Below are 14,317 nucleotides of genomic sequence, written 5' to 3'. Positions count from 1 at the left end.
AAACACTAAGTGCTGATAGTATGTTGTGTGTGTTAATGTGTGAGGGTTTCGGGCATGGACAGTTGTAGCGGAGAAAATCTACTTTAGTGTTCTCAAGTTATGACCTCCGGCATTCCACTCTGGTGGGAAAGGCTTAACGAGCGTTACCAGTGAAATGGTTAAAATTCTGTTGGCCTCTTCTTGCCCAAGTCAACTAGTTTGTCCCTAAACTTGCCAAGCATACTCACTGTAAACACTGAAGGATATTGTTGCCATCACACCCCCTTTTAAAAAAGTTAGGCTGTACATGCAGCCACATACTGCCGTTTTAACTTGTGGTCTTTGGTGTTGTGTCGAAACGTATTACAATTTCTGTCTTAATTTTGCAGGGATTTTTTGAAAGTCGAAGCTGTTCTGCTCCACTTCCTCTATAAATATTCAGTCTCGCTGCTTGATGTCAGCTTGTGTTTAGACCTTATTGACCCCTATGAATGTCTAAGATAAGTAAATATTGTAATGTACAGTATATGTGGTAAATACTCGGGGTGTATGGTAGGATATATGATACACATGATGCCATGAAGTAAACACTTTAAAGCACCAGTGTTTTTCTGTGGAATATTTTTATTTACGTGTTTCTCCTCCACAGAAAAACTAGTGTGATTTAGTTAGCAGGCAAATTTTACTGAAAAATGTAAAACGAGTCACCCTTTACATGATCAGCATACATACCTTCCAAAATGGAAATGTATTTTAAGTCTTGCACTTTTATGTTTTCACACTAACATTCAAAAAGGCACATTTCAACAAGCAAATGCTTAGTATTTGTATCATTGAGGTCCACGTTTGCACAGCTCAAATATGCAAAGGCCTCTAAATTTCTAAACATTCCATATATTTGACTCGCTTAAACAGCTGTGTTTTTTATTTCGCCTTAAGAAAAGGCACTTTATCATGGAGCTCAGCCTAGTGGGATGTGATGTGAAGTGGCTCTTCTGCAAGGTTATTGTTCACACAGAATCCCAGCAGCCACAGCATGTGTGCAGCACAGACCCACTGCCTGTCTCCACTGACATGACATCACCAGTCTTAGTACAATTGAAACCGGGCTGCAGAGCAGGCACAAGACTGTTTATGGAAAATAGGCTGAGGGCCTTGTCTTCTAAAGCAGGCTCCTCTGTGACTTCAGAGCTATATGTTCCACAGAGAGGAAGAGAAAGACCAAAGGCACATAGAAGAACCATGTTTCAGCCTGTTTCTAAAAACAAGTCATTTTTTGTCTTGTGGTTGGAATGAGTTGCCAGGAGAACATAAAATCAAAGTGTGTAATACTTTCCCCTTGGTCTCTCTCTCAGGGCTTATGTCGCCTTGAAATAAGACAATGTGCTTCATGGCCTAATAGCATAATACACTCTGGAATTGATACCAAATTCCTATTAGACTGAAATATTCTTAGCATGACTAATGATGTCTTCTGTCACCATTTTTTGGGCCTATTTGACCAGCACTGAATGTTCCCTTTTTTATTTATTTATTTTTATTTCATTTATTTCACCTTTATTTAACCAGGTAGGCTAGTTGAAAACAAGTTCTCATTTGCAACTGCGACCTGGCCAAGATAAAGCATAGCAATTCGACACATACAACACAGAGTTACACATGGAATAAATAAAACATACAGTCAATAATACAGTAGAACAAAAGAAAACAAAAGGTCTATATACAGTGAGTGCAAATGAGGTAAGTTAAGGCAATAAATAGGCCATGGTGGTGAAGTAATTACAATATAGCAATTAAACACTGGAATGGTAGATGTGCAGAAGATGAATGTGCAAGTAGGGATACTGGGGTGCAAAGGAGCAAGATAAATTAATAAATACAGTATGGGGATGAGGTAGGTAGATAGATGGGCTGTTTACAGATGGGCTATGTACAGGTGCAGTGATCTGTGAGCTGCTCTGACAGCTGGTGCTTAAAGCTATTGAGGGAGATATGAGTCTCCAGCTTCAGAGATGTTTGCAGTTCGTTCCAGTCATTGGCAGCAGAGAACTGGAAGGAAAGACGACCAAAGGAGGAATTGGCTTTGGGGGTGACCAGTGAGATATACCTGCTGGAGCGCGTGCTACAGGTGGGTGCTGCTATGGTGACCAGTGAGCTGAGATAAGGCGGGGCTTTACCTAGCAGAGACTTGTAGATAACCTGTAGCCAGTGGGTTTGGCGACGAGTATGAAGCGAGGGCCAAACAACGAGAGCATACAGGTCGCAATGGTGGGTAGTGTATGGGGCTTTGGTGACAAAACGGATGGCACTGTGATAGACTGCATCCAGTTTGTTGAGTAGAGTGTTGGAGGCTATTTTATAGATGACATCACCGAAGTCGAGGATCGGTAGGATGGTCAGTTTTACGAGGGTATGTTTGGAAGCATGAGTGAAGGATGCTTTGTTGTGATATAGGAAGCCAATTCTAGATTTAATTTTGGATTGGAGATGCTTAATGTGAGTCTGGAAGGAGAGTTTACAGTCTAACCAGACACCCAGTTATTTGTAGTTGTTCACGTATTCTAAGTCAGAGCCGTCCAGAGTAGTGATGCTGGACGGGTGAGCAGGTGTGGGCAGTGATCGATTGAATAGAATGCATTTAGTTTTACTTGCGTTTAAGAGCAGTTGGAGGCCATGGAAGGAGAGTTGTATGGCATTGAAGCTCGTCTGGAGGTTAGTTAACACAGTGTCCAAAGAAGGGCCAGAGGTATACAGAATGGTGTCGTCTGCGTAGAGGTGGATCAGAGAATCACCAGCAGCAAGACCAACATCATTGACGTATACAGAGAAGAGAGTCGGCCCGAGAATTGAACCCTGTGGCACACCCATAGAGACTGCCAGAGGTCCGGACAGCACACCCTCCGATTTGACACACTGAACTCTATCAGAGAAGTAGTTGGTAAACCAGGCGAGGCAATCATTTGAGAAACCAAGGCTGTCGAGTCTTGGCTTCTCAGTAATCCTTGCTTGCTCACACACATGACACACACACTTCCAACTGGAATGTCACAATGACAGTTTTATCTAAATGAATTCCACTGAATCCGTTTGACCTGGACAGTGCAATAAGTGTTTCATGAATGTATATATTGCTCTGTATCTGTGTGGCAGCACTGTGATGTATGGTGGTGCAACAGGGGCCAATAGGCCAAATGCCAGACTTGCAGACTTTGTTTTGACTCTCATGCTCACTACAATATCAGCCCAGTGGAGAATCAAGGCCTCCAACTTGCTACGTCAGTACTAATAGAGCAATAACACAATCATTTGGGGGGATTTTTTTGCACTCATAAAGTTGTCCTATGGTATGAGAGAAGCTCATATTGTATCTGACAGCAGCAATGCAATAAGTAATTCAGTCTAGGGTCAGGCACGCATTTTCATGTAGGACATTTTTATTACCTCATGACATGTTATCCTAATTTCATCCAACGTCTTTTATCCTCTACCGCTCACTTCAGACCTCACCTAAGAGCCTTTATATCCATCTTTGTAGTCCATTTCTAAAGAGATGTTTCCTTTTTCAGCTGGCTCTGCCAAGAGGAGAAGAAAGTCAGACAATTGCTGCAGCCACCTGAACTCCCTGTCTGCCATCAAGTATGCTATCGTGTCTCTATACATCCTGGTACTCCTCTGTATCCTTGGCCTCTGTTTAGCAGGTAAGTCCATCACTTGAGTTACAAAGCATGTTGTTGCTAAACTGGCTCTTTGTGAGTTTAAATAAACAACCACATCGACCCTATCTGGGTAGTTAAAATAAGATAAAACACTATATTGGACACTGTCGATGTTATTCTAGTTCCCAAGAGGTGAATGGTGGATGTTACAATAATATCCTTGACATTTTTCCTTGTGAGATCAAATGTGATTGAAATCAATGATGTACACTGTCTGAAGCGGGTATTCTGGTTGACTTGTGTTCAGATGTGTACAGTTCTCAAGTTCTTCAAGTGAAATTCCAAATTGTTAGTCCATCTGACTTCACTTGAGAACTCTGGTCTTCAGCCTTTTGCAACCAATGACATCAGTGATCCCACAAGATTAAGAATGAATTGGTAAATGTATGGGTACTGCGACATTAAAACAGTTAGTCTGTCTTAGGTAATACATAAGGATTGTGCTTTGCAATTGTACCCCACTTTAAATTTAAGTAACTGTCTCATTCAGTATATGGAATAATGTAATTTGACACAGGCCTTTCCAACTCCTTCCATCAGGACCATAATAACTGAAGTTCTTTAGGTTGAAACAGGCAACGTTTCTGTGCCATGAATAATTCAGGCTGTTTTGGAGGCAAAGGGGGGTCTGTCCCAGTACTAGATGTACCTAATAAACTGGCCACTGGGTGTATATATATATTGATTATGCAAATCCTATAAATTAAAAGGGCCAATTTTGGTGCAATCAATTAGCTTAATTTGTCAGATCAAATTAAATTTCAACAAAATGATGTTGCAGGAATGCTAATCTTATCTTTTTCGAACAACGGAAACAATTTCAGAACAATCTGAGATGGTGGGTGTCATGGCTTGATGAAATGATATGGAACGACTCTCCTGACAAGCCTCGCCCAGAGCCTCTCCCCTCCTCCAGGCCTGAGTCTGCGTGTGTCTGTGGAAGGATGTCTATAACGTGACTTGTCAGGGTTAGAACCAATACCCTGGTGACCTGTAATGCTGATATACCGGACGTGGGCAACACCTTGGTGCTTTATTTAGACAAGAGCAGCAGGACTAACAGAAAGGGGCTTGAACAAGGGAGTGATGTGAAGTCATTGTTTTGACAGGTCTTTCAAAACTAATGACCACTCTGGTGGGATGAATGCAAAACTGTGGAAAGTTTGAAGTTGGATTTATGTGAATGTGTTTTGTTGTCGTTTACACCGATTTTGAATTATACCGTTGTTGCCTAGATTGATTAACACTAGCTGTGAACCCACTCTCCGAGGGTGTCTCAGGAAGAGTGGGATCTGCAAAAAACACATTTCCAATTCCAACATGCGAATGAATTACACGCTTGTACATGTGTGAAATAGGACAAACATAAGCACCATTTTTGTTTTAGCTTTTTTGATTGATTTGGAAAAATCCAAAGCATCTGTAAAGAATGAGGCTCTTGGTAGCCACGGCTGACAAATGAATAATGTTTCACTGGTCGATACTAGGTCTGTAGCCCAGTGAAACCCTGCAGTGTTTCCCTGTAAATCACACCTCTGCATTATTAGTAAAGGGGGAAAGTTCCCGGACACAGACTTAAGCGTTTGGGTTGGTGAACAGCGGGAATCTGGATGGATAAACTCTGTGTAATCTCTATGTAATTTGATGCAGGCCTTTCCAACTCCTTTCATCAGGACCATAATAACTGCAGTTCTATAGGTTGATACAGGCAAAGGCATTATTGGGACCGACATGCAATACCAGTGACATCATTTGAAAAGGAGCCTGAAAATTGTATGAGAAAAACACTGTCATGGAGGTATTTAGTAATTTGTGGTTTAGATTTAAGCTAATTTAAAAAGTAATCAAACAGAGCTTTCAGATAGTCCCTATAAAATTACATGTGGATCATTAGAGGCTGAATGAGATTAACATAATATGAGGACCGCTGTGGAGGGGGAAATTACATAGGGACCCTGCCAAGTTTCCAGTGTGAACACGAACCAACACCCAGTCCACTTTTTAATACACATTTGCTTTCATTCATATATATACTTTGCGTTCATATGTGAATATTTATGAGGTCTCCCTATATGACCTGGGCTTCAATCTCCTAGCCAGCACAAATATGCAGACCTGACATCTGAACCTTTAATCTATGCTTTTAGATAGATACTGTAAGAGAGAGGGGTCATATCACTCCATATTTCAGATGTACTCGTTGACCCATGCTGAGAGATTACATCTCTGTAAGGTCGGAGAAGGCACGGCGTGAATACAGAACTGAACCCTGTGGACTGTATCAGAGGATGCTCACACACTTTCCATAAACAACCTCTGTTGCTATACCTCTGGCCACTGCACACTGGCTCAGAATGACTGTTGCAGCTGTTAAACAGTTGAACAGCTTACATACAGTACAATCAAGAAATCTGCTACTTAGTAGGATTAGTATAACTACACATTACTCTGACAATCACAGTAACTATCACCCTTCTCCTCAGGAATTGAGATTTAATGGAAGTGCGAAGGACAGTAAGGAGGGACATATGGAGAGAATAGAGAATTGGGATACTGTATAACAGTCTAAAATCTCAGAGTTCAGCTTAGCAGAGCAGTGAAGTAAAACTGAAGCACTCCATGTTCTATGGCTACTTGACCTTAGCACATGATGTTGAGAGTATATGAGAAGTGAGTGACCCAGCTAGTATTTAGGTTCCAGTGGGGACCTCCCTGATTAAGTCTGGCTCTCTCAGCTGCCTGAAAGTGTTCCAGTGAGTTAACAACCTTTAGGATCCTTACTGTCTCTCATAGTTTTGATCACGTTTATGAGTGAAAGTAATGGACTTGTTTGACCAGTGTTTTTAGATGGGAAGGAACCAGTGCAGTCAAGAGGAAAAAGGCTTAAAAAAAATAAATGAAATGTCAACCCAAAAACTGTATGTAGGATAAATTTGAAGGAGGATGTCACAGAGAGTTCATGCTTTTCTACTGTCAACAAGTGAGCGTGAAGAGAGGCAGCTTCCTATTCCAGGTACATAACTAATGTGTCATGTTAGAGTTGTCCTATTTCAATAGCTAAACAAATTGCAGCTGCTTTAAAAAATGTTTTTAACTTGGCTACATTAGTCTGTATAAATGGCCCCTATGAATCATAATCAAGTGCCTAGTTAAGCTTCAGGCATTGGGAGCCATTACCCCCTTACAGTGGGTTCATGTTTCAAAGCGTGAAAACACCAGGATTTGCTGGTAATAACCGCTCCCCAAACCTTTTCCTGCATAGTCCTGTTCCAAATGCCTACAGGTCATCTGGACAGTCTCTCTACATATGAAATAAACCAGATCGACCTGTTCAGATCATCTATTGTTTTGAAGGCCGACTAGTTGCCTATTCCTTGATACGCTCATAACCCACTGCGCACAGGCGTCAGTTCAATGTGTACTTTTGATTTACATTTGGTTGAGTTTTCAACTAGTGTGAATTCAACGTGAAATCAATAAAAAATGTCACCATGTTATTAGATTTTGGTTAAAAGACGAAATGCACTTAATTTGATGACTTTTTGCAAATCCAAGCAGTTTTCCACATTGATTCAATGTCATCACATTGATTGAAGTGGTTAAAGTCCTCTTTATGTTTTGTTTACCTCGTTTCTTTCTGACATGACATATGTTATGTTCTCGAATTTGGCCAAACTACGTCGGTATTTTACCTCCCGTATTTCTTACACGCTTAATTCAATTAAATAAGGACTTTTTTTACTTACCTCATTTAGCCAGCAAATCCCTGGTTTGAGAGCAACAGATTTTTTTGAAGCTGTAGGACAACATTTTCCATAGGCCTGTCTGGCATACATTTGAAATATAAGAGATTTAAAAGAGCGTTGTTGGGCGTGTTTCAATTTTGTGCAAGCCCAGTTCCATGAACTAAACCTCATCCATCTGTGTAAATAGTTCAACAGAAAAGCACTGCTGAGAGAGAACATTCAACAGGAAAACCTTTCTGCTCTGTCATGAGTCATGACGGCCTCACCGTCACTTCTCCCCAGATGGTTATTAGTTGGAACGATGGTGACTTGATTTAGTTCTACAGGCTCAGCACCAGGTTAACATGCTCAGAGGCTACTTTATAAGGAATGCAGTCAGACCTGAGATGATATTGGTTTTTATGTCTAAGCAGTTTCGAGAGATCAAGATCAAGGCACCACTCACTGTCCATGTTTTTATTGTCTTGGTAAAAAACATATTGGTCTGTTCACTAATACCAGTGTTTAGTTATTTGCTTTTCTGAATCAGAGTTTTGCTATATTTAGGGATCCCTATTCTTGGACCTCCTCTCCGCTAAGCTGTCTGGATGGAGACTTACATCCTTCTGTTGAGATGAAATGATCTTTTATAGATACAGGCATCTACAGTCTTTTACTGTAGACATACTGTAGACTTAGGCTATTGCTAATCGTTGGCGTCCACAAACAATGTTCAGAAATGCCCTCCAACCCCTGTGTATTAATAAATGTTATGTGGCATGATTCTCTACCACAGGAACCATTTCCTGTATGCCTCAGTTTACCCTATACATTTGAGTAATGTTTTCCATTTGAATGTACTGTATGTAACCAGTCAAATTTGTGCACATTTTTACTTATGGCTTTTTCCCGAAGTGGATCGTTGGAAAAGTTGAGGGCTGCTGGTTTTCCTGACAAGTTGCTGGTTAGCATAAATGACCATAACACTCTAGGTTTCTGCTATGAAAAATCAGACCTCTGATTTTGTTTTCCAATTAACTTGTTTTTTTCTGACATGCCATTCCTTAGATGTTTTCCTTTTGGGGTGGACCTCGACTCTGCATGGATGGTCAATTGAGCCGCTCCTCATAGCTCAAAGAGAACATCAATAGCACTACCACACCCAACTCTATGGTGCAAAATCTTTCTAGGGTTTAATTTTTCATTCGTTTTATATGTGATTGTGAAGTCATATGATTGTAAAGACCCGTCCGCTATTGAACTTCTCCTGCCTTGCCGAAGTCAATTTGGACCAATGAAACCATCTTCCTTGTCTTCGGTATGATGTTTGTAGGATATGATCTGGACTTGGCGCTGGGGCTTTCTTGGCCCAGTTTGTGTAAAGCAGTAAAGCTTAGTCCCAAACCTCTCTGCTTGCTCTCAACCACACTGCTGGCCAACATAACCACAAACTGACAGATTAAAGGAAGGTCTGTGGTCTGATGCCAACCTTGTGGCGTTTTCATTATCTGTGACCAACTAGAAAGGCACTACTCAGCCAAATTATTAGAAGTATAGGACTTGGGTGAGGCAGGAGACATTCAAATCCAGTCGGAGTTTTTGGGAAAATAATGAGAAGTTGAGCTTAGCATAACCACAGACAAGTTTTTTCCGATGTCTGAAGTTATTTATGACCATATTTACATATTTCATATAACATGATACAAGATAAAAAGCATGAATCTATAACACATGTCATGCCCAGTTCATCCATAGAATAACTTTCTCCTCATAGCTGAAAGAGAACATCAATAGAACTGCCACTCCCAACTCTGAGAAACTATTGGGTTTCCATGCACATTTGCAAGTTATTTCTTATTTTTATGTGTTTACGCTTGATATTAGTGAGAAGTTAACTTTTATATGGGCTTCATAAGCATTCTGAAGAAGACAAAGATTTTCCGCAAACACATGTAGCTTGGCAACAGAGTTAAAGCCCTGGCTGGAACCCTCTCTAGTTTCCAACTGCCCCTTTTTGCCCCAGTTTCCGTCCATTCTTCTTTGGAAAAGCCCCTCTAATGAACTTCTGAGCTGACGTTCAGGCTCCTTTGTACCAAACTCATTACAGACAAGGATGAACCCTTGGGTTCCCGTTGGATAAGTCCTGCTCCCTATAGGCTTACTAGGAAGTCATGAATGCTAAAAACATGCCCATTCAGACAGAGAGCTAAACAGCGTGTCAATTAACATTGTAGCCATAATTGGTCTGGCCCGTTGCGGGACTGTGCACTTTGCATTTCCTCACTGTTATAATGAGTTGTCCCCATGTGCTGAGTTCATTCCACGCAGAGAGCTTTGTCAGCTGTTCTATTAAAAATAGTCAGGGGTTAGTGACGAAAGGGCTGATTAGCTCTGACACCATATCTGGACTGGATGTTAATAATATATTTTCATTAAAAAGTTATGTTGGGAATTGTTGATTTGAATCTTAGTTTTTCGTTGGCTGTCGGTGGTCCCTCCTAACCGACCGGGACAAATCCCCTTCATGTCAAGAGGTTAATAGGATATAAACTATTCCACTTTCAAGGACCTCAAGTAGTTCACAACAGACAAGTTTTAGAAAAATAACATCGGAAAACCAAAGCTCTGCCCGTCCAATAAACCAGCAGTGTCATTGATACAACTTTTCACAAATGACTACAGTGATTCTAGAAGTCTGCAGGAGAGGACTATAAATGTATTTCACACTCAAAGGTCGCAGCAGGGTACAAAATTAAACCTCTAAATGTTTCTCTGTTTTACAAAGAGGTAATTAAGCACAAGAGATTCCGAGGCCTCATGCTGGGCTGTGTTTGTGTCTTGGCCGCCATAGGGTTTCCAGCCTCAGTGATTATACTGCTGGGAAAACACACAATGCATGATGGCTGCCATCAGGGGTTTGCATAGTTGTTACTTTCAAACAGTGTATGGGGAGTTGATTAGATGGCAAAGACAAATTAAACAAACGATTGGAGAGCAAAAACCGAAGGGATTGTTTGTCTCATGTCCAAGCCCTAGGTTATAAATAGTAGTTACATGAACTTGATATCTGTTTGTGTTGACTCTACAGTAAACCTCTGAGATCAACATCATTACCTTCTATTGTGGCTGTAAAAGTTGTTTTGTGGCATTCTTATAAAAATAGTGTTTAGTCTAGGGAAACAATAGTTCGAAGAGGGAAATTTCATCTGCCTCATTACTTGGTTTACTAGTGGTTCAAAGTTGTTTGCCTCAATGCTTCTTCAAGGTACAGTATCTCATAAAACTGTAGTGTTGACAAACCTACAGGCAATGATGTAGATAATGCCCTCCCTCCCTGAATGTCAGAAGTAGTAATGAATAGATGCAGAGATAAGCTCAGATGAATTGAGAGAGAATACTCTAATTTAAGTTTCCTGAGGCACAAGACATTTTCAATTTCCATAGTGAAAGCCCTCGGTAGAGAGCGAGAACAGGTGCTTTCTACCTCAGGGGCTTCAGGGAAAAGCTCCCCCTGTGGTCCCAGAATGCATTTCTTCAACCAGCCAACCCCCCTTTCAGCAGGACTTGGCTTTGATCCCTCTCACAACCAGAGAAAGTGATGCAGAATCAAACAAAAGCCTGGGTTCTATATTCCAGCAGCTAGGTTTCAGATAGCCGGTTGAAATTCCATTCCACACATCCCGAGCTAGCTACAGCCTGCTGGTCAGGTATGACCTTCTCATTGTCCAGCAGACAGTCCCTTCATAGCCACTCCTGGATCACATTGTCCAGATAGAGTTGGTAACTCCCTGTCTGGGACACTGACTGATCTATGTAATCCACAGCAGTTTAGCGCACATACCGTCCAAACGAACCTACACTCCTCAATTACGCATTCAATCCCATAGGCTTACGGGTAAGAAAGGTTGTTCCACGAACAGGACTAAGTCGAGCCTTTGTCTTGTCCAGACAGTATGAATAATGGCTTTCACCGATGTGAAACAAAACAGATTTAACCTCCCATAATTGTATTATTCCACCTGGAAAATGTCAAGGTCTCTCTATAGTTCTCAAACGGCTCTAGTTGCTCGGACAGTTCAGTAGTGTGCACAGATGAGATTTCTCCCTTTGTAGCAGACGTCCACTGGAGTACCTGACTCTCTGTTTGGGGTATTACATTCGGAGGTTGCCATCACAACATGGAACTACTTGATGTGTATCCACCACAAACAGAACTCACACCGTGGGGATAGATGGCATACTGGAAGCACAGGCAGCTGTTTTTGATCTGCTCACTCATCCTCCCCCACAAACAGCTCAAATGCACATCAATTTGGCTGGTGGATATAACAAATAGCTAGTAGACAGTATCAGAGTCAACATTCAAGTGACACACTGGCTTTTAGCATAGTTGGTGAAGGCCAATGTAAACCAAGCATGGGCCATGTTTTTAGACTCTGAAGAGCACTTGGGCACACAGAGGAACTTTTATCATTAATTAAAGCTCCAGGGTGGGGAAGGGTTTAATGGCATCGAACACTGCGATTAGAGAAGGTTTATTGTTAGATATTAAAGTTGGACGAAGGATTTTTGTCCTGGGAGAGGTTGCTAATTTCAACAGGAACGCTTAGTCAAAGGTCAATATGATAACGGTTGACCCAAAAAGGATCTCTCCAGTTGTAATAACGGAACTGAGAGTTGGGAAGCAAGTGCAGGTGAAACATTTAATAAAACAAAACCAGTAACGAGCAAATTACATAAGGCTACACGTCGGTACACAAGAACAATACCAACTGGTGAGAAAACTTAAGGGAGTGACATAAAGGGGAGGTAATGATGAAGGTAATTGTCACATGCATCATTATAGGTAGTGGACCAAACTGTAGCGGGTATAGTGAACATCTTCTTTTATTGAAGGAAACCAAAACACTTACACAAAACAAACGATGAAACAGTCCCGTAAGGTGCATAGTCTAAACAGGAATCAACTACCCACAAAACCCATGAAGAAAAACCCATACTTAAATATGATCTCTAATCAGAGGCAACGAGGATCAGCTGCCTCCAATTAGAGATCAACCCAAACATACACAACATAGAAATAGAAGAACTAGAAAGGAAAACATAGAAATCGATAACATAGATCAAACCCAAAATCCCCAAACACCCAAAACAAACACCCCCCCTGCCACGCCCTGACCATACTATAATAACAAAATAACCTCTTTACTGGTCAGGACGTGACAGTAATGAAGTCCAGGTGTGAATCATAATGATTAACAGGTGCGCGTAATGATGAGTGCCAGGTGTGCGTAATGATGAATCCCAGGACGGGTGGTTAGTATTCTGGCAACGTTGTACGCCGGAGGGGAGGAGCAGGAGAAGATGTGACACCAGTGGGATATTATTCTTGACTCAGGCGTCCAATATCGTTGTTTGTTGGGGCAAGACAGTCCAAAATAAATTACGCTTGTATACATTTCCATGGCCACCTCAGCAAATTCAGCAGGCCCTTTTAATAACCTTATTGAAAACCCTGAGAGGCCTAGACAGCCAGCTTAGCATCTATGGCTACAGGGTCAGGTCCGTACATGCACTGTGCAGTATACAGAGTAAATCCGATGAGACTCTTTTTCCTGACCTCCCCACCACTTTTACTGCAGCCTGAGTACAAGTTAATGCCCTGTTTAATGTGCGCGTGACTCCGAGAGCAGAACACAAACTGAAATATGTTCCAGATGACAGTCATGTCACAGCCTACACACTCTGATGTGCTAAAAAAGAGAGTGACTTGGCACCCTGTGACAGCGCTCAGTGCTGCTCTCTTGTCTCAGCGCCGAGAGGAGCACTCAGCAACACTGACGAGGCCCTGACACGCATTCCCAGAACGAAATGACGCCACTGACTCACTGCTTTCAAAATTGGCTCTCGGAGGAATGCGGCTCTAATAGTCCTCTCCGTGCATCTTCTTGACAGTGGCACTGTGAAGTGGACGCAGATGGAGCCAGCCCAGCGAGCCACCCTGTAAATGTCATGTCAGTTTGTGCGTCCCATGGCTCACATTAAGTTGTTCAACTGTAAGAGCCTGGTTGTATCAGTATGTTTTCTCTCAAAGCCCTTTAACAATCTGAGATCCCTTTGATTTGAGAGTGGGCTGCTTCTTGGCCAGTCTGTGACACTGTGGATGAAAGAGCCGAGCTGGTCTGAGCAGGATCTAGGATGGACGTCTCTCTGGCCTCCTCTCCCAGAGACAATGGTCCTATTATGGGGTGGGTGCTGGCTGAGCCCAAGGGCTGGGTGTGCCACCATGGATCCAGCATGGGAGTGCAGGCCTGGGTGCTAACGTAGTGGTACAGGATTCTACTGGGCTCTGGCCTGGTGTCTACTCAAACATTCTGTGACACTGTGTCCTCCTCAGAAAACAAGAGCGCTGTTGTAGGCCTATTGTGTCCCTGCCAAGACATGGCCAGACCAGAGCTCCAGACCTTGCTGGGTGGACGAGGTTGTTGATTCTCCCCAGAGAGCCCTTTAGTGATGTCTAAAACACCCAGACCTGTGCATGAGATTGTAACTAATCTCCATCGTTGTCTGTCACTGGGAGAGAATACTTTCTCATATGCAATGAGCGATGATGGAGAAAGAATTTGTAATGATTTAATCAGGTGCAAGATCATCTGTAAATCAGCTTATTGGTAGCTAGACACTGTCAGAAGTATACTCATATTCCAGTTCTTTCAGTAAATGACTCATATAGGATAAATTATGTTGAATCTATCTGAATGTGATATATAATTTGTTTTGTTAATGACAGAGCCTATGCAGAACCCAGAACCAGTCAGAGACATAACAGATAAATGTGAGGACAGGGAGCCATAACTGTCAGGGCTGATAGATGGGCCTTTAAACTTCCCTAGATTC

General features: G+C 41.9%; 1 protein-coding gene across 1 annotated transcript in view; it reads left to right on the top strand.

Annotated features, from left to right (window-relative positions):
- LOC115192821 (scavenger receptor class A member 5) overlaps window positions 1-14,317 on the top strand; it is a 49,029-nt gene that overhangs the window by 3,277 nt on the left and 31,435 nt on the right. The window contains exon 3 of the mRNA XM_029751700.1: window positions 3,546-3,677. Within this exon, the coding sequence (XP_029607560.1) occupies window positions 3,546-3,677 (132 nt within the window). The remainder of the gene's footprint in view (window positions 1-3,545; window positions 3,678-14,317) is intronic.

The sequence above is a fragment of the Salmo trutta genome, chromosome 1 (genome assembly GCF_901001165.1).
Source record: "Salmo trutta chromosome 1, fSalTru1.1, whole genome shotgun sequence".
In the NCBI taxonomy this organism is placed as follows: domain Eukaryota; kingdom Metazoa; phylum Chordata; class Actinopteri; order Salmoniformes; family Salmonidae; genus Salmo; species Salmo trutta.
Note: the sequence above shows the minus strand (reverse complement) of the source record. Positions and strands in the feature narration are given on the sequence as shown.